This window comes from Phyllobates terribilis, unplaced genomic scaffold (assembly GCF_046119375.1).
Source record: "Phyllobates terribilis strain yellow unplaced genomic scaffold, ASM4611937v1 Scaffold_2__4_contigs__length_985480577, whole genome shotgun sequence".
Classification (NCBI taxonomy): Eukaryota; Metazoa; Chordata; class Amphibia; order Anura; family Dendrobatidae; genus Phyllobates; species Phyllobates terribilis.
Window position 1 is genome coordinate 9,275,722 of NW_027362762.1, and position 24,395 is coordinate 9,300,116.

Here is a 24,395-nt window from a genome sequence, read left to right on the forward strand (position 1 = left end):
TCTGAACCCCAGGACGGCCTGACACCATGATTGATACATTGTATCACCGCTGCCACATGGTCAGGATGTTTATCGCCGCGCTGCGCTGTGCTGAGGCCGGTGGAGGCAATGAGGCGACTGTCCAGCCGGCGTCCGCTTCGCCCTTGGAAACGTTTATTAAGACTGATGGCGTTTTGCATATTAAGAAGTAGGTTAATGACATGAAAATGAGGAAAATCCATCAGAAGTGAGAGCGGCAGCTGGATGTCAGAGCGGAGGATCTGCAGAGCATCGCTCCTGGCAGATACATAATGATACATCCTGCAGACTATTACACCACTGACCTCTCTGGAGATCTGCAGAGCATCGCTCCTGGCAGATACATAATGATACATCCTGCAGATTATTACACCACTGACCTCTCTGGAGATCTGCAGGGCATCGCTCCTGGCAGATACATAATGATACATCCTGCAGACTATTACACCACTGACCTCTCTGGAGATCTGCAGAGCATCGCTCCTGGCAGATACATAATGATACATCCTGCAGACTATTACACCACTGACCTCTCTGGAGATCTGCAGAGCATCACTCCTGGCAGATGTATAGTGATACATCCTGCAGATTATTACACCACTGAACTCTCTGGAGTCAGCAGAGCATCGCTCCTGGCAGATACATAATGATACATCCTGTAGACTATTATACCACTGACCTCTCTGGAGATCTGCAGAGCATCACTCCTGGCAGATGTATAGTGATACATCCTGCAGATTATTACACCACTGAACTCTCTGGAGTCAGCAGAGCATCGCTCCTGGCAGATACATAATGATACATCCTGCAGACTATTATACCACTGACCTCTCTGGAGATCTGCAGAGCATCACTCCTGGCAGATGTATAGTGATACATCCTGCAGATTATTACACCACTGAACTCTCTGGAGTCAGCAGAGCATCGCTCCTGGCAGATACATAATGATACATCCTGCAGACTATTATACCACTGACCTCTCTGGAGATCTGCAGAGCATTTCTCCTGGCAGATATATAGTGATACATCCTGCAGAATATTACACCACTGACCTCTCTAGAGATCTGCAGAGCATCGCTCGTGGCAGATGTATAGTGATACATCCTGCAGATTATTACACCACTGACCTCTCTGGAGTCAGCAGAGCATCGCTCCTGGCAGATACATAATGATACATCCTGCAGATTATTACACCACTGACCTCTCTGGAGTCAGCAGAGCATTGCTCCTGGCAGATGTATAGTGATACATCCTGCAGACTATTACACCACTGACCTCTCTGGAGATCTGCAGAGCATCGCTCCTGGCAGATGTATAGTGATATTTCCTGCAGATTATTATATCACTGACCTCTCTGGAGATCTGCAGAGCATTGCTCCTGGCAGATATATAGTGATGCATCCTGCAGATTATTACACCACTGACTTCTCTGGAGATCTGCAGGGCATCGCTCCTGGCAGATACATAATGATACATCCTGCAGACTATTACACCACTGACCTCTCTGGCGATCTGCAGAGCATTGCACCATGAGTGTAGCAGGATTAGGACTCACTTGACATTCGCACTTGAGCTTCTGCTCCTTCTGGAAGGCCAGCGTGCTGGTGAGGACCGTGGACGTGTAGCAGAAGCAGTGCTGGATCTTGTGCTCGTCCACCTCTGTGTAGCTAGAAAGAGACAAGCGGTGGTCAGGACGGGACATGGTATATAGTGACAGAAGTCATAGGTATCAATGTTCAAAGTGCCACCCCCACTGACAGGTTCTGGCTGGTATTGCAGTTCAGTTCCATTGAAGTGAATAGAGATGAGCTGCAATACCAGACACAACCTGTGGACTGGTGTGGCGCTGTTTTTGGAAGAAAGCTAGATAGTAGTCATGTTATTTAAAATCTGGAAACCCCTTTAAGAAATTAAAGTTGTAATCTTTTAACACCACGTCCTCAGTAAGCGAGCCCCCATAATACAGCGCACATAACCATTCCAGATGGGGGGTCCTCAGTCTGAATGCCCCCATAACAGGGCCAGCAGAAGTACCCCCCTGGTAATAACAGGGACCTCCAGCGCATTACTAAGCAGCGTGCCCCCATTAATACGGTCATCCGGTGCCCCCATTAATACGGTCATCCGGTGCCCCCATAACTTTGCCAATGAGCTCATAAATTGTGCAAGATGTTAAACTACTCTTAAAGAGATTGTCCCATCTGCGTAAACCCCCCTCTAAAAAATATCATAATAGGGGGCCACCCCAGGTTAATGATCTGTTACTGTAAATGCTCTAGTCACAGCCAGAGCTGCAGTCACAATTCTCCTGTAGTAACTCCCTGCCGCCCCCTCGTGGCTCTCTGCCTGCACGCTGCATGCTCTGCTGTGGTCCACGATGGACTCCACACTGTTCTCACCAGATATTGTGTGAATGCAGCGATCACAACACAGTAGGGTAAGAGCCCGGCTGAGGATGAGGATGAGGGTGAGGATGAGGCTGAGGATGAGGCTGAGGATGAGGATGAGGCTGAGGCTGAGGATGAGGCTGAGGCTGAGGATGAGGCTGAGGATGAGGCTGCGGCTGAGGATGAGGCTGAGGATGAGGCTGAGGCTGAGGCTGAGGATGAGGCTGAGGATGAGACTGAAGCTGAGGCTGAGGATGAGGCTGAAGATGAGGCTGAGGATGAGGCTGAGGATGAGGCTGAGGATGAGGCTGAGGATGAGGCTGAGAATGAGGCTGAGGATGAGGCTGAGGCTGTGGCTGAGCATGAGGCTGAGGATGAGACTGAGGATGAGGCTGAGGATGAGGCTGTGGCTGAGGATGAGGCTGAGCTGAGGCTGAGGCTGTGGCTGAGGTTGAGGCTGCGGATGAGGCTGAGGATGAGGCTGCGGCTGAGGCTGTGGCTGAGGCTGTGGCTGAGGTTGAGGATGAGGCTGTGGCTGAGGTTGAGGATGAGGATGAGGCTGAGGCTGTGGCTGAGGCTGTGGCTGAGGATGAGGCTGAGGATGAGGCTGAGGCTGAGGCTGTGGCTGAGGCTGTGGCTGAGGATGAGGCTGAGGATGAGGTTGAGGGTGAGGCTGCGGCTGAGGTTGAGGATGAGGCTGAGGATGAGGCTGAGGCTGTGGCTGAGGCTGTGGCTGAGGATGAGGTTGAGGATGAGGTTGAGGCTGAGGGTGAGGTTGAGGATGAGGCTGAGGATGAGGCTGAGGATGAGGCTGCGGATGAGGCTGAGGATGAGGCTGTGGCTGAGGCTGTGGCTGAGGCTGAGGCTGTGGCTGAGGCTGTGGCTGAGGATGAGGTTGAGGCTGAGGGTGAGGCTGAGGATGAGGCTGAGGCTGCGGCTGAGGTTGAGGATGAGGCTGAGGATGAGGTTGAGGATGAGGCTGAGGATGCGCCTGAGGATGAGGCTGAGGATGAAGCTGTGGCTGAGGCTGTGGCTGAGGATGAGGCTGAGGATGAGGCTGAGGATGAGGCTGAGGATGAAGCTGTGGCTGAGGCTGAGGCTGTGGCTGAGGATGAGGCTGAGGATGAGGCTGAGGATGAGGCTGAGGCTGAGGATGAGGCTGAGGATGAAGCTGTGGCTGAGGCTGAGGCTGTGGCTGAGGATGAGGATGAGGCTGAGGATGAGGCTGAGGATGAGGCTGCGGCTGAGGATGAGGCTGTGGATGAGGCTGAGGATGAGGCTGAGGCTGTGGCTGAGGATGAGGCTGTGGCTGAGGCTGTGGCTGAGGCTGTGGATGAGGCTGAGGATGAGGCTGAGGATGAGGCTGTGGATGAGGCTGTGGATGAGGCTGAGGATGAGGCTGAGGATGAGGCTGCGGCTGAGGATGAGGCTGTGGATGAGGCTGAGGATGAGGCTGCGGCTGAGGCTGCGGCTGAGGATGAGGCTGAGGATGAGGCTGAGGATGAGGCTGCGGCTGAGGATGAGGCTGTGGATGAGGCTGAGGATGAGGCTGTGGATGAGGATGAGGATGAGGCTGTGGATGAGGATGAGGCTGTGGATGAGGCTGTGGCTGAGGATGAGGCTGAGGATGAGGCTGAGGATGAGGCTGTGGATGAGGCTGAGGATGAGGCTGAGGATGAGGCTGAGGATGAGGCTGCGGCTGAGGATGAGGCTGAGGCTGAGGATGAGGCTGAGGATGAGGCTGTGGATGAGGCTGTGGATGAGGCTGAGGATGAGGCTGTGGATGAGGCTGCGGCTGAGGATGAGGCTGAGGATGAGGCTGCGGCTGAGGATGAGGCTGTGGATGAGGCTGTGGATGAGGCTGCGGCTGAGGATGAGGCTGAGGATGAGGCTGCGGCTGAGGATGAGGCTGTGGATGAGGCTGCGGCTGAGGATGAGGCTGAGGATGAGGCTGCGGCTGAGGATGAGGCTGTGGATGAGGCTGAGGATGAGGCTGAGGATGAGGCTGAGGATGAGGCTGCGGCTGAGGATGAGGCTGTGGATGAGGCTGCGGCTGTCAGCATAGAGCCGGCGTCCAGGGACAGCTGGGAGATGGGAGAATGCAGCTTTGGGTGTGAGCGGAGAACACGCCTGTTATTTCTGTGACAATCTGAAGAGTCCAAGAGCGAAGGGGAAAGTAAGAAGCTGACGGTGAGAGGACGCAGGACCCCATTACTGAGGACTCCCTGAGGCGTAACCTCTCCGGCACCATCAGGGCAGAAGCAGATAAACCACAGCCAGGCCGTACATCAGGAGGACCCAGCGACCTTCCAGAGCCGCCCCACAGATGGACAGGAGGCTCCGGCCACAGACGGGACATTTATCCTACAATTACGGCGTCTCCTCTGCGGAGATTCACTTATGTGAAAGGTCAACGCCGCGCAAATGTGCACAAGAGCCGGGAAAATACCGCAGCGCCCCGTCCCCAGCAGTGAGAGCCCATCACGCCCGGCATTAGGAAGTGCAACGTGTCACGTATTAGAAGAGTGGCCCAAAAACCTCTGAAACAACATAAACAGGATATGGCGGTATTATTTCAGCAGTTCTCATTTGTGCACTGGATCGGCGCAGTGCACAGTAAGAGAATGCCGCACTGTATGGCGGTATAATGTGGCTCCATCATGGCGCTGTTATGTGTGCACTGTATGGCGGCACTGGATCTGCGCAGTGCACAGTAAGAGAATGCTGCGTTGTATGGCGGTATAATGTGGCTCCATCATGGTGCTGTTATGTGTGCACTGTATGGCGGCACTGGATCGGCGCAGTGCACAGTAAGAGAATGCCGCACTGTATGGCGGTATAATGTGGCTCCATCATGGTGCTGTTATGTGTGCACCGTATGGCGGCACTGGATCTGCGCAGTGCACAGTAAGAGAATGCTGCGTTGTATGGCGGTATAATGTGGCTCCATCATGGTGCTGTTATGTGTGCACCGTATGGCGGCACTGGATCTGCGCAGTGCACAGTAAGAGAATGCTGCGTTGTATGGCGGTATAATGTGGCTCCATCATGGCGCTGTTATGTGTGCACTGTATGGCGGCACTGGATCGGCGCAGTGCACAGTAAGAGAATGCTGCGTTGTATGGCGGTATAATGTGGCTCCATCATGGTGCTGTTATGTGTGCACCGTATGGCGGCACTGGATCTGCGCAGTGCACAGTAAGAGAATGCTGCGTTGTATGGCGGTATAATGTGGCTCCATCATGGCGCTGTTATGTGTGCACTGTATGGCGGCACTGGATCGGCGCAGTGCACAGTAAGAGAATGCTGCGTTGTATGGCGGTATAATGTGGCTCCATCATGGTGCTGTTATGTGTGCACTGTATCGCGGCACTGGATCGGCGCAGTGCACAGTAAGAGAATGCCGCACTGTATGGCGGTATAATGTGGCTCCATCATGGTGCTGTTATGTGTGCACCGTATGGCGGCACTGGATCTGCGCAGTGCACAGTAAGAGAATGCTGCGTTGTATGGCGGTATAATGTGGCTCCATCATGGCGCTGTTATGTGTGCACTGTATGGCGGCACTGGATCGGCGCAGTGCACAGTAAGAGAATGCTGCGTTGTATGGCGGTATAATGTGGCTCCATCATGGTGCTGTTATGTGTGCACTGTATGGCGGCACTGGATCGGCGCAGTGCACAGTAAGAGAATGCCACACAGTATGGCGGTAGAATGTGGCTCCATCATGGTGCTGTTATGTGTGCACCGTATGGCGGCACTGGATCGGCGCAGTGCACAGTAAGAGAATGCCGCACTGTATGGCGGTATAATGTGGCTCCATCATGGTGCTGTTATGTGTGCACTGTATGGCAGCACTGGAGCGGCGCAGTGCACAGTAAGAGAATGCCGCACTGTATGGCGGTATAATGTGGCTCCATCATGGTGCTGTTATGTGTGCACTGTATGGCGGCACTGGATCGGCGCAGTGCACAGTAAGAGAATGCCGCACTGTATGGCGGTATAATGTGGCTCCATCATGGTGCTGTTATGTGTGCACCGTATGGCGGCACTGGATCTGCGCAGTGCACAGTAAGAGAATGCTGCGTTGTATGGCGGTATAATGTGGCTCCATCATGGCGCTGTTATGTGTGCACTGTATGGCGGCACTGGATCGGCGCAGTGCACAGTAAGAGAATGCTGCGTTGTATGGCGGTATAATGTGGCTCCATCATGGTGCTGTTATGTGTGCACTGTATGGCGGCACTGGATCGGCGCAGTGCACAGTAAGAGAATGCCGCACAGTATGGCGGTATAATGTGGCTCCATCATGGTGCTGTTATGTGTGCACTGTATGGCGGCACTGGATCGGCGCAGTGCACAGTAAGAGAATGCCGCACTGTATGGCGGTATAATGTGGCTCCATCATGGTGCTGTTATGTGTGCACTGTATGGCGGCACTGGATCGGCGCAGTGCACAGTAAGAGAATGCCGCACAGTATGGCGGTATAATGTGGCTCCATCATGGTGCTGTTATGTGTGCACTGTATGGCGGCACTGGATCGGAGCAGTGCACAGTAAGAGAATGCCGCACTGTATGGCGGTATAATGTGGCTCCATCATGGTGCTGTTATGTGTGCACCATATGGCACAGACCGGTGCTTCACAGCATTATTATTGCACCGCTCTTTGGGGGACGGTGTGGGACACTATGTGGGGGGCTGTTTGGGCATTTCATCCATGTTTATGCAGTTTTTCTGGAGCACTGTATGGAGGCATTCAGCACTATGGGAGCTGCACGGATTTATTATCAGCACTATATGGTGGTGATACACATTAGCACGTTTGGACGCAGCGCTGCTTTTATTTTATACAATGTTGGCTTCTCCTACAATGAAGAAATCGACAGTAAATCCCGAGTCGTCACTATTTGTCCATTCTGCATTAGTTTCGGGGTCCCGTTGATAAACCCCCCTGTGTTCTCGGGACGCTGCTCCTGCTCCCATGTTACTGGATTCGGCACTTTTCGGCTGCAGAACTTTGGCCAAAGCGCATTGTCCGACTGCGATTTTCGAAAAATCAAAGCAAAAATGTTTCATTTCTACCTCAATTTATAACCAAAGAGAAAAAAATGCAAATCAGCTGCATCATGTGAACACAGTCTTGTCTCGGAATGTGGGGCGACAAGAGGCGGCCGGTCCCCTATGGGAACTGGTTGTCACTCAAACAGACAGAAGTAAGGACAGGCTGTGAGGATGTAAATTACAGGGGACAACGGATGACGGGGAAAAGTCTGGATTTTGTTCCTTAAGAATGAGTGAAGCGTCAGCTCTGTGACAACTCGGATCCATCATGAGTAAGGACCTGAGGACGGGGCATAATCCGGTGTCAATCTTCCCACCGCCATAAACCAGCAGGAGGAGATCCGCATCTGCAGAAAATCATCCTGAGACGCAAAGTCGGGGGCTCCGCTCTTCCCCTAATGACAACAGGCAGCGACTAGACATCTGCGACTGATGAAGACTCGCTGAGATCTCTCCGCAGCCCAGAGCTCATCCTCCAAATCCCATAATCACTTCTCACAACTTCGGAGATCCTCCGGGATTAGGCGCATGCAAATTCCTAATCAGCACCGGAGGAACCGGAGTCATGATCTCGTCTACTGAGACCCTCGAGGAGACCACACGCAGCGGACCAAGGAGATGATCTAGGTCTACATAGGAGACACATCCCAATGCACCTCCCCCGCCCCACCGATGTGTGACCTCTATCTTACATTATTCACCAGTTTTCTGCAGATGTTATCTCTGATTTCCAGTTGTCTCTGAGCTAGTGGGTAGAAACTAGCTGCTATGAGGTCTCCCATACACAGTGCGCACAGATTCCTGCTTTCCTGTCTCTAGTGAGACTGTTCAGAAGCAGAAGCAACATGGATGATCTTATACAGCAGTACTGAGAAGTATGGCTGTGACTCCAGCACTAAAGTCAGATAACTGTCACGTGTTTGTCAGATGTGACAGACAGTCGCCCTGCAGTTGTTTGCAGATCTCTTCGTTTGGCATTGCAGACACCTTCTTAGATCTGTCTCACTCTAGGACCCAGCGGCTACCTTCCTCTTGCTAATTAACACCCTGGCCTGGGTGTATAAATACTTTCACTTTGCAATAGGGATGTGTCGGTGATATTCACATGACCCCTTGTGAAGGCTTGGAGCAAGTGCAGTATTTCTTCCTCTCTGGTGCTAAGAGGATGTGTGTGCCATCTCTCTGAAGTCGACTCAAGCTAAGCTACTTCCCCCGTGTCTGTCTCCCCTTGCTGTCTTTAGTTGTCAGTGGGGATCGACTAGTGCTCATCCCCCTGTTCCCTATCGCGGGGTCAAGCGCTAAGGAAATACAGGGATAGGTTCCTGTTTGGTGAGGAACCAATATAGGTATGGTAGGGGTAGACAGGGTGATTGCAGATCAGCCTAGGAGGTCTCCACTTCCCTCTTTCCCTAGTGTCTGGGCTCCCTTCCCCTCACCCCTTCGTGTCGCACTTTGTCTTTCCTACCCTGTGGTGACAATAAGACACTTATAGGAAAGCTGCATAAGCATGGAAGATGTTATACAGCAGTACTAAGCAGTAAAGCTGTGAATCCAGCACTAGAGTGAGATAAGACTATTATAGGAAAGCTGCATAAGCATGGAGGATGTTATACAGCAGTACTGAGCAGTATAGCTGTACATCCAGCCCTAACGTCAGATAAGACACTTATAGGATAGCTGCATGAGCATGGAGGATGTTATACAGCAGTACTGAGAAGTATAGCTGTACATCCAGCCCTAAAGTCAGATAAGACACTTATAGGATAGCTGCATGAGCATGGAGGATGTTATACAGCAGTACTGAGAAGTATAGCTGTACATCCAGCCCTAAAGTCAGATAAGACACTTATAGGAAAGCTGCATGAGCATGGAGGATGTTATACAGCAGTACTGAGCAGTATACCTGTGCATCCAGCCCTAAAGTCAGATAAGACACTTATAGGAAAGCTGCATGAGCATGGAGGATGTTATACAGCAGTACTGAGCAGTATAGCTGTGCATCCAGCCCTAAAGTCAGATAAGACACTTATAGGAAAGCTGCATGAGCATGGAGGATGTTATACAGCAGTACTGAGAAGTATAGCTGTGAATCCAGCACTAAAGTCAGATAAGACACTTATAGGAAAGCTGCATGAGCATGGATGATGTCACACAGCAGTACTGAGAAGTATAGCTGTGAATCCAGCACTTGTGTGAAAAAATACTTCCTAAAAAGCAGCGGCATAGGGGAAATGAAACAGACTGAGCAGGGGGGTGAGATAAACTCTTACTAGTAAACAGAACCAAGGGGGACAGTATATAAGTGAGAGGCTTTAAGTCTCTTCCAGTATCCTATGGCTCAAGCTCTTCCGTACTCCCTTATACCCAATGCAGCTTCCCGGGCGCCCTGTCCTGACCCCATTACATTACCAGGCATCTCGGCCATCTACCTGCCTGACATGTAGCAGACTATCATGGTGATGCACAGGACACAGGTCGGGGGTCTCCTTGCTTACCTTCCCCCCTGTTTGTTGAATGCACAGGCGAGGGCGACCACCTGTGACGTTGCCCGACTTATCACTGGGACGCAGAGCATCGAACGAACCTCGAAGCCCAACATGTTATTCAGCTGCTTGTGCTCCTCCTGGAAGAGAAGAGAAGGATTATACAAATGTCTCCAAGAATCCGAAAAGTATCAATGTGGAAACAGCACAGAGTATACTAAGATCAGACACAGGAGTACAGCACTGCCAGAGCCTGCGGGGTACAGGGGAACTGACACTGAGGGAGTACAGCACTGCCAGAGCCTGCGGGGTACAGGGGAACTGACACTGAGGGAGTACAGCACTGCCAGAGCCTGCGGGGTACAGGGGAACTGACACTGAGGGAGTACAGCACTGCCAGAGCCTGCGGGGTACAGGGGAACTGACACTGAGGGAGTACAGCACTGCCAGAGCCTGCGGGGTACAGGGGAACTGACACTGAGGGAGTACAGCACTGCCAGAGCCTGCGGGGTACAGGGGAACTGACACTGAGGGAGTACAGCACTGCCAGAGCCTGCGGGGTACAGGGGAACTGACACAGAGGGAGTACAGCACTGCCAGAGCCTGCGGGGTACAGGGGAACTGACACTGAGGGTACAGGGGAACTGACACTGAGGGTACAGGGGAGCTGACACTGAGGGTACAGGGGAGCTGACACTGAGGGTACAGGGGAGCTGACACTGAGGGTACAGGGGAGCTGACACTGAGGGTACAGGGGAGCTGACACTGAGGGAGTACAGCACTGCAAGAGCCTGCGGGGTACAGGGGAACTGACACTGAGGGAGTACAGCACTGCAAGAGCCTGCGGGGTACAGGGGAACTGACACTGAGGGAGTACAGCACTGCAAGAGCCTGCGGGGTACAGGGGAACTGACACTGAGGGAGTACAGCTCTGCCAGAGCCTGCGGGGTACAGGGGAACTGACACTGAGGGAGTACAGCACTGCCAGAGCCTGCGGGGAACAGGGGAACTGACACTGAGGGAGTACAGCACTGCCAGAGCCTGCGGGGTACAGGGGAACTGACACTGAGGGAGTACAGCACTGCCAGAGCCTGCGGGGTACAGGGGAACTGACACTGAGGGAGTACAGCACTGCCAGAGCCTGCGGGGTACAGGGGAACTGACACTGAGGGTACAGGGGAACTGACACTGAGGGTACAGGGGAGCTGACACTGAGGGTACAGGGGAGCTGACACTGAGGGTACAGGGGAGCTGACACTGAGGGTACAGGGGAGCTGACACTGAGGGTACAGGGGAGCTGACACTGAGGGAGTACAGCACTGCAAGAGCCTGCGGGGTACAGGGGAACTGACACTGAGGGAGTACAGCACTGCAAGAGCCTGCGGGGTACAGGGGAACTGACACTGAGGGAGTACAGCACTGCAAGAGCCTGCGGGGTACAGGGGAACTGACACTGAGGGAGTACAGCTCTGCCAGAGCCTGCGGGGAACAGGGGAACTGACACTGAGGGAGTACAGCACTGCCAGAGCCTGCGGGGTACAGGGGAACTGACACTGAGGGAGTACAGCACTGCCAGAGCCTGCGGGGTACAGGGGAACTGACACTGAGGGAGTACAGCACTGCCAGAGCCTGCGGGGTACAGGGGAACTGACACTGAGGGTACAGGGGAGCTGACACTGAGGGTACAGGGGAGCTGACACTGAGGGAGTACAGCACTGCAAGAGCCTGCGGGGTACAGGGGAACTGACACTGAGGGAGTACAGCACTGCCAGAGCCTGCGGGGTACAGGGGAACTGACACTGAGGGTACAGGGGAGCTGACACTGAGGGTACAGGGGAGCTGACACTGAGGGAGTACAGCACTGCAAGAGCCTGCGGGGTACAGGGGAACTGACACTGAGGGAGTACAGCACTGCCAGAGCCTGCGGGGTACAGGGGAACTGACATTGAGGGAGTACAGCACTGCAAGAGCCTGCGGGGTACAGGGGAACTGACACTGAGGGAGTACAGCACTGCCAGAGCCTGCGGGGTACAGGGGAACTGACACTGAGGGAGTACAGCACTGCCAGAGCCTGCGGGGTACAGGGGAACTGACACTGAGGGTACAGGGGAGCTGACACTGAGGGTACAGGGGAACTGACACTGAGGGAGTACAGCACTGCAAGAGCCTGCGGGGTACAGGGGAACTGACACTGAGGGTACAGGGGAGCTGACACTGAGGGAGTACAGCACTGCAAGAGCCTGCGGGGAACAGGGGAACTGACACTGAGGGTACAGGAGAACTGACACTGAGGGTACAGGGGAACTGACACTGAGGGAGTACAGCACTGCAAGAGCCTGCGGGGTACAGGGGAACTGACACTGAGGGAGTACAGCACTGCAAGAGCCTGCGGGGTACAGGCGAACTGACACTGAGGGTACAGGGGAGCTGACACTGAGGGTACAGGGGAACTGACACTGAGGGTACAGGGGAACTGACACTGAGGGAGTACAGCACTGCAAGAGCCTGCGGGGTACAGGGGAACTGACACTGAGGGAGTACAGCACTGCAAGAGCCTGCGGGGTACAGGGGAACTGACATTGAGGGAGTACAGCACTGCAAGAGCCTGCGGGGTACAGGGGAACTGACACTGAGGGAGTACAGCACTGCCAGAGCCTGCGGGGTACAGGGGAACTGACACTGAGGGAGTACAGCACTGCCAGAGCCTGCGGGGTACAGGGGAACTGACACTGAGGGTACAGGGGAGCTGACACTGAGGGTACAGGGGAACTGACACTGAGGGAGTACAGCACTGCAAGAGCCTGCGGGGTACAGGGGAACTGACACTGAGGGTACAGGGGAGCTGACACTGAGGGAGTACAGCACTGCAAGAGCCTGCGGGGAACAGGGGAACTGACACTGAGGGTACAGGAGAACTGACACTGAGGGTACAGGGGAACTGACACTGAGGGAGTACAGCACTGCAAGAGCCTGCGGGGTACAGGGGAACTGACACTGAGGGAGTACAGCACTGCAAGAGCCTGCGGGGTACAGGCGAACTGACACTGAGGGTACAGGGGAGCTGACACTGAGGGTACAGGGGAACTGACACTGAGGGTACAGGGGAACTGACACTGAGGGAGTACAGCACTGCAAGAGCCTGCGGGGTACAGGGGAACTGACACTGAGGGAGTACAGCACTGCAAGAGCCTGCGGGGTACAGGGGAACTGACACTGAGGGTACAGGGGAACTGACACTGAGAGTACAGGGGAACTGACACTGAGGGTACAGGGGAACTGACACGGAGGGTTCAGGGGAACTGATACTGAGGGTACAACAGGGGAACTGACACTGGGGGTACAGGATAATGACACTGACACTCGGGGTACAGGATAATAACGCTGATATTCGGGGTACAGGATAATGATACTGACACTTGGGGTACAGGATAATGATATTGACACTCGGGGTACAGGATAATAACGCTGACACTCGGGGTACAGGATAATGATACTGACACTCGGGGTACAGGATAATAACGCTGACACTCGGGGTACAGGATAATGACCCTCGGGGTACAGGATAATAACACTGACACTGAGGGTGCAGGATAATGACGCTGAAACTCGGGGTATAGGATAATGACACTGACACTGGGGGTACAGGATAATGACACTGACACTCGGGGTACAGGATAATGACACTCGGGGTGCGGGATAATGACACTGACACTCGGGGTACAGGATAATGACACTGGGGGTACAGGATAATGACGCTGACACTCGGGGTACAGGATAATGACCCTCGGGGTACAGGATAATGACGCTGACACTCGGGGTACAGGATAATGACACTCGGGGTGCGGGATAATGACACTGACACTCGGGGTACAGGATAATGACACTGGGGGTACAGGATAATGACGCTGACACTCGGGGTACAGGATAATGACCCTCGGGGTACAGGATAATGACGCTGACACTCGGGGTACAGGATAATGACACTCGGGGTGCGGGATAATGACACTGACACTCGGGGTACAGGATAATGACACTGGGGGTACAGGATAATGACGCTGACACTCGGGGTACAGGATAATGACCCTCGGGGTACAGGATAATGACGCTGACACTGGGGGTACAGGATAATGACGCTGACACTCGGGGTACAGGATAATGACGCTGACACTCGGGGTACAGGATAATGACCCTCGGGGTACAGGATAATGACCCTCGAGGTACAGGATAATGACACTCGGGGTGCGGGATAATGACACTGACACTCGGGGTACAGGATAATGACACTGGGGGTACAGGATAATGACACTGACACTCGGGGTACAGGATAATGACACTGGGGGTACAGGATAATGACGCTGACACTCGGGGTACAGGATAATGACCCTCGGGGTACAGGATAATGATGCTGAAATGAGCAGCATGGAAGTGGAGATAAGAGAAGCTTCCAGGTGACCGTTCTATAAAAATCTTGGCAATACAAAATCGTCAGCTGATCATGGCGCCTGAACCTTTCCCCGATTCTCTGCACAATCCTCCTAATTAATGAGGTGATTTGTAAATCAGTCTGACGAGGCCAAAACCTGATCGGACGTCACCGAGTGCAGAACACGGTGCAGCCAAGAGCGCGGAAATCACCGAACACAGAACGCTACAGGAAATCAGATTCCCGGTGTATTCCTGTATTATACTACGTGTCAGGTATAAGATCCTACAAAGTCTCAAGTCTGTATATAAGAAGGATATAAAGAGTAACCCAGGTCATGTGACCTGCAGGAACATTCATGTAGCGGATTTGTCAATGTTATCTAATTATTATTGTATAAGTGATGTAACAACACAGTATTTAATTCCCTTAATATTTATGACTTTGTGATTTTAATGTAAATATTCTGTAATATTTGGTTGTCAGTTTTTAAATAAAAAGATCATTATAGTAGTTACATGTCTTGAAAAAGTCTTCACACCCCGTGACATTTTCCACATTGTCTCACATTACATCACAAACTCAAATGTATTTTATTGGGATTTTCTGAGATAACACAAAGTAACGAGTATTAGTGACGAGTAAAGGAAATGAGACGAGGTTTATAATCACTCCACAAATATAAATCTGAGACTTGCACCGTGCATTAGTATTCAGCCCCTGAGGCAGAACTTTGTAGGACCACCTTTCTCTGCAGTCTTTTGGGGTCTGTCTCTCCAGCTTTCTCTGCAGTCTTTTGGGGTCTGTCTCTCCAGCTTTCTCTGCAGTCTTTTGGAGTCTGTCTCTCCACCTTTCTCTGCTGCAGTCTTTTGGGGTCTGTCTCTCCAGCTTTCTCTGCAGTCTTTTGGGGTCTGTCTCTCCACCTTTCTCTGCTGCAGTCTTTTGGGGTCTGTCTCTCCCACCTTTCTCTGCTGCAGTCTTTTGGGGTCTGTCTCTCCAGCTTTCTCTGCAGTCTTTTGGGGTCTGTCTCTCCAGCTTTCTCTGTAGTCTTTTGGGGTCTGTCTCTCCAGCTTTCTCTGTAGTCTTTTGGGGTCTGTCTCTCCAGCTTTCTCTGCAGTCTTTTGGGGGTCTTTCTCTCCACCTTTCTCTGCAGTCTTTTGCGGTCTGTCTCTCCAGCTTTCTCTGTAGTCTTTTGGGGTCTGTCTCTCCAGCTTTCTCTGCAGTCTTTTGCGGTCTGTCTCTCCAGCTTTCTCTGTAGTCTTTTGGGGTCTGTCTCTCCAGCTTTCTCTGCGGTCTTTTGGGGTCTGCCTCTCCAGCTTTCTCTGCAGTCTTTTGGGGTCTGTCTCTCCAGCTTTCTCTGCAGTCTTTTGGAGTCTGTCTCTCCACCTTTCTCTGCTGCAGTCTTTTGGGGTCTGCCTCTCCAGCTTTCTCTGCAGTCTTTTGGGGTCTGTCTCTCCAGCTTTCTCTGCGGTCTTTTGGGGTCTGTCTCTCCACCTTTCTCTGCAGTCTTTTGGGGTCTGTGTCTCCAGCTTTCTCTGCAGTCTTTTGGGGTCTGTCTCTCCAGCTTTCTCTGCAGTCTTTTGGGGTCTGTCTCTCCAGCTTTCTCTGCAGTCTTTTGGAGTCTGTCTCTCCACCTTTCTCTGCTGCAGTCTTTTGGGGTCTGTCTCTCCAGCTTTCTCTGCAGTCTTTTGGGGTCTGTCTCTCCAGCTTTCTCTGCAGTCTTTTGGGGTCTGTCTCTCCACCTTTCTCTGCTGCAGTCTTTTGGGGTCTGTCTCTCCCACCTTTCTCTGCTGCAGTCTTTTGGGGTCTGTCTCTCCAGCTTTCTCTGCAGTCTTTTGGGGTCTGTCTCTCCAGCTTTCTCTGTAGTCTTTTGGGGTCTGTCTCTCCAGCTTTCTCTGTAGTCTTTTGGGGTCTGTCTCTCCAGCTTTCTCTGCAGTCTTTTGGGGGTCTTTCTCTCCACCTTTCTCTGCAGTCTTTTGCGGTCTGTCTCTCCAGCTTTCTCTGTAGTCTTTTGGGGTCTGTCTCTCCAGCTTTCTCTGCAGTCTTTTGCGGTCTGTCTCTCCAGCTTTCTCTGTAGTCTTTTGGGGTCTGTCTCTCCAGCTTTCTCTGCAGTCTTTTGGGGTCTGCCTCTCCAGCTTTCTCTGCAGTCTTTTGGGGTCTGTCTCTCCAGCTTTCTCTGCAGTCTTTTGGAGTCTGTCTCTCCACCTTTCTCTGCTGCAGTCTTTTGGGGTCTGCCTCTCCAGCTTTCTCTGCAGTCTTTTGGGGTCTGTCTCTCCAGCTTTCTCTGCGGTCTTTTGGGGTCTGTCTCTCCACCTTTCTCTGCAGTCTTTTGGGGTCTGTGTCTCCAGCTTTCTCTGCAGTCTTTTGGGGTCTGTCTCTCCAGCTTTCTCTGCAGTCTTTTGGGGTCTGTCTCTCCAGCTTTCTCTGCAGTCTTTTGGAGTCTGTCTCTCCACCTTTCTCTGCTGCAGTCTTTTGGGGTCTGTCTCTCCAGCTTTCTCTGCAGTCTTTTGGGGTCTGTCTCTCCACCTTTCTCTGCTGCAGTCTTTTGGGGTCTGTCTCTCCAGCTTTCTCTGCAGTCTTTTGGGGTCTGTCTCTCCAGCTTTCTCTGCAGTCTTTTGGGGTCTGTCTCTGCAGCTTTCTCTGCAGTCTTTTGGGGTCTGTCTCTCCCACCTTTCTCTGCAGTCTTTTGGGGTCTGTCTCTCCAGCTTTCTCTGCAGTCTTTTGGGGTCTGTCTCTCCAGCTTTCTCTGCAGTCTTTTGGGGTCTGTCTCTTCCACCCCTCGCTGTTGTCTTTTGGGGTCTGTCTCTCCAGATTTCTCTGCAGTCTTTCGTTTCGGGGTCTGTCTCTCCACCTTTCCCTGCAGTCTTTTGGGGTCTGTCTCTCCAGCTTTCTCTGCAGTCTTTTGGGGTCTGTCTCTCCAGCTTTCTCTGCAGTCTTTTGGGGTCTGTCTCTCCAGCTTTCTCTGCAGTCTTTTGGGGTCTGTCTCTCCAGCTTTCTCTGCAGTCTTTTGCGGTCTGTCTCTGCAGCTTTCTCTGCAGTCTTTTGGGGTCTGTCTCTCCCACCTTTCTCTGCAGTCTTTTGGGGTCTGTCTCTCCAGCTTTCTCTGCAGTCTTTTGGGGTCTGTCTCTCCAGCTTTCTCTGCAGTCTTTTGGGGTCTGTCTCTTCCACCCCTCGCTGTTGTCTTTTGGGGTCTGTCTCTCCAGATTTCTCTGCAGTCTTTCGTTTCGGGGTCTGTCTCTCCACCTTTCCCTGCAGTCTTTTGGGGTCTGTCTCTCCAGCTTTCTCTGCAGTCTTTTGGGGTCTGTCTCTCCAGCTTTCTCTGCAGTCTTTTGGGGTCTGTCTCTCCCACCTTTCTCTGCTGCAGTCTTTTGGGGTCTGTCTCTCCAGCTTTCTCTGCAGTCTTTTGGGGTCTGTCTCTCCAGCTTTCTCTGTAGTCTTTTGGGGTCTGTCTCTCCAGCTTTCTCTGTAGTCTTTTGGGGTCTGTCTCTCCAGCTTTCTCTGCAGTCTTTTGGGGGTCTTTCTCTCCACCTTTCTCTGCAGTCTTTTGCGGTCTGTCTCTCCAGCTTTCTCTGTAGTCTTTTGGGGTCTGTCTCTCCAGCTTTCTCTGCAGTCTTTTGGGGTCTGTCTCTCCAGCTTTCTCTGCAGTCTTTTGGGGTCTGTCTCTCCAGCTTTCTCTGCAGTCTTTTGGGGTCTGTCTCTCCAGCTTTCTCTGCAGTCTTTTGGGGTCTGTCTCTCCAGCTTTCTCTGCAGTCTTTTGCGGTCTGTCTCTCCAGCTTTCTCTGCAGTCTTTTAGGGTCTGTCTCTCCAGCTTTCTCTGCAGTCTTTTGGGGTCTGTCTCTCCAGCTTTCTCTGCAGTCTTTTGGGGTCTGTCTCTCCAGCTTTCTCTGCAGTCTTTTGGGGTCTGTCTCTCCAGCTTTCTCTGCAGTCTTTTGGGGTCTGTCTCTGCAGCTTTCTCTGCAGTCTTTTGGGGTCTGTCTCTCCCACCTTTCTCTGCAGTCTTTTGGGGTCTGTCTCTCCAGCTTTCTCTGCAGTCTTTTGGGGTCTGTCTCTCCAGCTTTCTCTGCAGTCTTTTGGGGTCTGTCTCTTCCACCCCTCGCTGTTGTCTTTTGGGGTCTGTCTCTCCAGATTTCTCTGCAGTCTTTCGTTTCGGGGTCTGTCTCTCCACCTTTCCCTGCAGTCTTTTGGGGTCTGTCTCTCCAGCTTTCTCTGCAGTCTTTTGGGGTCTGTCTCTCCAGCTTTCTCTGCAGTCTTTTGGGGTCTGTCTCTCCCACCTTTCTCTGCTGCAGTCTTTTGGGGTCTGTCTCTCCAGCTTTCTCTGCAGTCTTTTGGGGTCTGTCTCTCCAGCTTTCTCTGTAGTCTTTTGGGGTCTGTCTCTCCAGCTTTCTCTGTAGTCTTTTGGGGTCTGTCTCTCCAGCTTTCTCTGCAGTCTTTTGGGGGTCTTTCTCTCCACCTTTCTCTGCAGTCTTTTGCGGTCTGTCTCTCCAGCTTTCTCTGTAGTCTTTTGGGGTCTGTCTCTCCAGCTTTCTCTGCAGTCTTTTGGGGTCTGTCTCTCCAGCTTTCTCTGCAGTCTTTTGGGGTCTGTCTCTCCAGCTTTCTCTGCAGTCTTTTGGGGTCTGTCTCTCCAGCTTTCTCTGCAGTCTTTTGGGGTCTGTCTCTCCAGCTTTCTCTGCAGTCTTTTGCGGTCTGTCTCTCCAGCTTTCTCTGCAGTCTTTTAGGGTCTGTCTCTCCAGCTTTCTCTGCAGTCTTTTGGGGTCTGTCTCTCCAGCTTTCTCTGCAGTCTTTTGGGGTCTGTCTCTCCAGCTTTCTCTGCAGTCTTTTAGGGTCTGTCTCTCCAGCTTTCTCTGCAGTCTTTTAGGGTCTGTCTCTCCAGCTTTCTCTGCAGTCTTTTGGGGTCTGTCTCTCCAGCTTTCGCTGCAGTCTTTTGGGGTCTGTCTCTTCACCTTTCTCTGCAGTCTTTTGGGGTCTGTCTCTCCAGCTTTCTCTGCCGTCTTTTGGGGTCTGTCTCTCCCACCTTTCTCTGCTGCAGTCTTTTGGGGTCTGTCTCTCCACCTTTCTCTGCAGTCTTTTGCGGTCTGTCTCTCCAGCTTTCTCTGCAGTCTTTTAGGGTCTGTCTCTCCAGCTTTCTCTGCAGTCTTTTGGGGTCTGTCTCTCCAGCTTTCTCTGCAGTCTTTGGGGTCTGTCTCTCCAGCTTTCTCTGCAGTCTTTTGGGGTCTGTCTCTCCACCTTTCTCTGTAGTCTTTTGGGGTCTGTCTCTCTCACCTTTCTCTGCAGTCTTTTGGGGTCTGTCTCTCCAGCTTTCTCTGCAGTCTTTTGGGGTCTGTCTCTTCCACCTTTCTCTGCAGTCTTTTGGGGTCTGTCTCTCCACCTTTATCTGCAGTCTTTTGGGGTCTGTCTCTCCAGCTTTCTCTGCAGTCTTTTGGGGTCTGTCTCTCCAGCTTTGCCCCCTCGCTCTCGCTCAGTGATTGGATGGAGACGTCTGTGATCAGTGATTTTCTCGTCTTGTCACAGATTCTCTGGGATTTGGGTCTGGACTGTGACTGCGCCGTTCACACACAGGAATATGCTCTGACCTAAACCCTCCATTGTGGCTCTGCAGGATGTTGAGGGTCGTTGTCCTGATGGAAGGTGAACCTACACCCTGGTCTCAGGTCTCCTGCAGCCTCTAACAGGTTTTCCTCCAGGATTGTTCTGTATTTACCTCCTTCCATCTTCCCATCACCTCTGAGCAGCTTTCCTGCTCCTGCTGAAGAAAAGCCTCCCCACAGCAGGATGCTGCCACCACCATGTGTGATGGTGGGGATGGTGTTTTCAGGGTGATGTGTAGAGTTAGTTTTCCGCCACAGCATGAGTTTTGCGTTCAGCCCAAAAAGTTCTCCTTTAGTCTCATCTGACCAGAGCCCCTTCCTCCACATGCTCACTGTGTCCCCTACATGGGGCTTCTTATGGCCTTCAAAAATGGCTTTCTTCTTCCAACTCTTCCATAAAGGACAGATTTGTGCAGAATATGACTAATAGTTGTCCTGCAGACAGATTCTCGCCCCTGAGCTGTGGTTCTGAAGCTCCTCTAGTGACCATGGGCCTCTCGGCTGCTTGTCTCATTAGTGCTCTCCTTGTTTGGGATGTCAGGTTAGGTAGACGGCCATGTCTTGGTAGGTTTGCAGTTGTTCCATACTCCTTCCATTTTTTGGATGATGGATTGACCTTGGTTTTCAGCTTTATCCCTGACCTGTCTGGTGGGCTCATTAGTTTTCAGCTTTATCCCTGACCAGTCTGGTGGGCTCCTTGGTTTTCAGCTTTATCCCTCACCTGTCTGGTGGGCTCCTTAGTTTTCAGCTTTATCCCTGACCAGTCTGGTGGGTTCCTTGGTTTTCAGCTTTATCCCTCACCTGTCTGGTGGGCTCCTTAGTTTTCAGCTTTATCCCTGACCAGTCTGGTGGGTTCCTTGTTTTTCATGATGCTGTTTGATCCCTAATGTTCTCACACAAACCTCTGAGGCCTTCACAGAACAGCGATAGTTATACTGAGAAGAAATCACACCCAGGGGGACACAATGTACTAATTATGTGACTTCTGGGGGCGATTGGTCACTCAGGATTTTATTTAGGGGCATCAGACTACAGGGGGCTGAATACTAATGAACAGAACAATTGTCAGATTTATATTTTTACAATCATTAGAAAACCTCGTATCATTTCCTTTACCCGTCACAAATACTCGTTACTTTGTGTTTGTGTCACAGAAAATCCCAATAAAATATATTTATGTTTGTGGAAAAGTTCACGGGGTGTGAAAACTTTTTCAAGGCTCTGTATATTCTTGTCCATGCTGTGGAGTGATATGGCAGAATTGGCAGGTATAGTTATTATCTACACCATTTCTCCATCCTTTGCCCGGTTATAGTAAAATCTCCATGATTTAGTGGTGATGATAATCAGTGATACTTCCGGTAACTTTCTCCTTGTTTTCAGACTTCCATCTTCTTCTTTCTCGGTGGATTCACTGAATCTTCTCTGTTGACTCTTTTGATCAGATAAGTGCTGGTGTTATTGGGCTGGAGCAGATGTTTTCCTCCCGCCGGCTCTGTAACTGGTTATTATATTCCTTCTTATTGATATCTTCTTTATATATAGAATCTTCTTTATGTTCCTTGGTGCGGCCTCCCCTCCCCCGCTGCTCCTTATCTCCCCGCTCCCAGCTTTTCCGGGGGTCACATCCTTCATGGTTGGATCTATTAAACCTTCGGTATCTGTAACTTCTCCAACTTCGCACATTTCAAAGTGTCAATTTACTGACATTTTTATCGGAAATATTCACATGGAGCACAGGGGGGGGGGGGGTGTACGAGCGGCACTGATACTGGGGGAGCTCTCTAGAAAACGCTGCATGGCGGCTCGTAACTTGGTGCAATGTGAACTGACTTGATTTTGTGCAATCAGTGCGGGATGATCCGTGATTTGGGCGCGGAGTTCAGCCATGCGCCATTTTACTTTATAGATATTTGGCATTTCCAGTGATGTGTTATATCTGTTAGTGCCTCTATTTTCATTGGAGGATGATGGGGGGCGATTCAAAATTTTTTATTTTTTTTTATATATATTTTAATATTTCTCAAAACTTTTTCTTTTTAGCGTCCTTACGGTACTTGAACCTGCGATTGATTGTTTCGATGCTTATTCTATAAACTGCATCGCTGTATACTGCTTGAATGACAATCGCCTTTGTGCCGTACATAGACTGCGAATGTTGGGAATTATTTTTACTTAAATGCATGTATTTTGGGTTAAAGATCAATTTTGGAATCCAGTCTCATTAAAAAATATTGCACCATTTTACTTCTATAGGCTTTTTTGTTTCCTCGCACATTTAACATAGAGGTGGTCTGTGGTCCAGAAATCTGCTGAGAGGAGCTCAGAAAAAAAAAAATTTGCACATTTTCCCTTGACATGTCAGCATGAGCTCACTGATGGAGTCTCAGTTAACTCCTTCTGCAGCCGGCAACACACGGGCTATAGGAGGTAAAATTTATAACTGCAAAAATAATTTTTAAGTAAGAAAAAAATAAATAAATGATCCCAAATTCCTAATGAATTGCCTGTGCGCCCAGAAATGAACTGGGGTCGTGGACTGTTGTATATTCCATAATTTATTAGCAGGCCACGCCCCTTCTGGTAAGCTCCACCCACACGTCAAAAAGTTGCCGCCAAATTTGCAAAAAGAATGTTTGCAGAACTTCTTGTTTGCAATTTTTTTTTAACCCCATTTTACTGGAGGAAAAATTGCAATAGTGTCAGAATTAAAGTATTAATACGTATGACCCGATGACCGTGATATAGTGTCCACCTACCGAACTGATGTCCTGGAGCGTGATCGATTTCTTTTTATCCACAACCTGTCCCAAGTGTCCGAAGGTCAACTGCAAAGAACCCGAGAATTCATGAATAATTATTATTATTATTAATAATGTGGATGTAGCAGAGCCGAGTTTATGACACGTTTCATCGCTACAGATATCACACAGGCTGCGGCACACGACTCGGCTCTGCTACATCCGTAATGTAATCGGTTCTCTCTTACCGGAAAACTGATCTCCTCTTCTAAAACTTTATCTCCAACAACCTGAAGAGATGAAAAGAAGATGAAAGCTTCAGCCAAAGGGGAGAAAAGAAACTTCTCTCAATAAAGTTATCTGTCTCTTCCCAACTATTTCTCCTCCGCTTCTCAGAACAGGAACTTTCTCTTAATATATGAAGAATGAGAAGTTTTTGTAACTTTCTAACGTGTTTCTGTTCTCCACCATTATGAGCGCCGGGGTTTGCTGTCGGTGCTGATCGTGTGCGGCTGAAGAAAGTGCAGAACGTGTACAGAAGTATATACAGGACTAGGTCAGGACTAGTTTATACCTTTGTCTATTCACTGACAGCTGCAGAAAGCCAATAGCAAATAATAGCCTGTGCCAGGAGCCATCACCGGATCATTGGTGCTGTGCTGACAGCAGTGAGAGCTGGTGAGGAGCAGACGGGAGAGCTCTGGAGCTGACTACCCGAGCATGCAGCTACATATTATACATATATGTGTGACCCCGACTGAGAGGCTCAGAAATGTGCTTCTTTCCCAAATAATCCAAATTTCCCTCTCCCCCCTCCTCCATATTCATCTCTGCTTATTCCCGCAGAACACTGGAGTCTGTGCACTGCCTGTGACATGCTGCTGCGCTGCGCAGTCTGCTGCCTCTCCTGGGCCTTTTCCATCATTTGTGTCTTTCCATCATCCTTCATTTAATTGCATCTCTCCCAAATAACATAACCCTGCCTCTAACTCCCAACCCCTTCTCTAACTCAACCTTGCCCCTCCCTGCACCGAGCTGGATCTTACCTCCTGCCTGTGACATGCTCCATCTCCCTGAACAGAGCTGGATCTTACCTCCTGCCTGTGACATGCTCCATCTCCCTGCACAGAGCTGGATCTTACCTCCTGCCTGTGACATGCTCCGTCTCCCTGCACAGAGCTGGATCTTACCTCCTGCCTGTGACATGCTCCGTCTCCCTGCACAGAGCTGGATCTTACCTCCTGCCTGTGACATGCTCCGTCTCCCTGCACAGAGCTGGATCTTACCTCCTGCCTGTGACATGCTCCGTCTCCCTGCACAGAGCTGGACCTTACCTCCTGCCTGTGACATGCTCCGTCTCCCTGCACAGAGCTGGATCTTACCTCCTGCCTGTGACATGCTCCATCTCCCTGCACAGAGCTGGATCTTACCTCCTGCCTGTGACATGCTCCATCTCCCTGCACAGAGCTGGATCTTACCTCCTGCCTGTGACATGCTCCATCTCCCTGCACAGAGCTGGATCTTACCTCCTGCCTGTGACATGCTCCATCTCCCTGCACAGAGCTGGATCTTACCTCCTGCCTGTGACATGCTCCTTCTCCCTGCACAGAGCTGGATCTTACCTCCTGCCTGTGACATGCTCCATCTCCCTGCACAGAGCTGAATCTTACCTCCTGCCTGTGACATGCTCCATCT

At 51.3% G+C, this 24,395-nt stretch overlaps 1 protein-coding gene across 4 annotated transcripts in view; it reads right to left on the bottom strand.

The window, feature by feature from the left end:
- The window catches only part of PDE2A (phosphodiesterase 2A), a 758,587-nt gene that overhangs the window by 106,035 nt on the left and 628,157 nt on the right, over positions 1-24,395 (bottom strand). For all 4 annotated transcript variants that reach the window (XM_073661082.1, XM_073661081.1, XM_073661080.1 and 1 more), the window contains 4 exons: positions 22,949-22,990; positions 22,719-22,787; positions 9,964-10,091; positions 1,574-1,685 (listed from right to left, as the gene is read on the bottom strand). In XM_073661082.1, the coding sequence (XP_073517183.1) occupies positions 1,574-1,685; positions 9,964-10,091; positions 22,719-22,787; positions 22,949-22,990 (351 nt within the window). The remainder of the gene's footprint in view (positions 1-1,573; positions 1,686-9,963; positions 10,092-22,718; positions 22,788-22,948; positions 22,991-24,395) is intronic.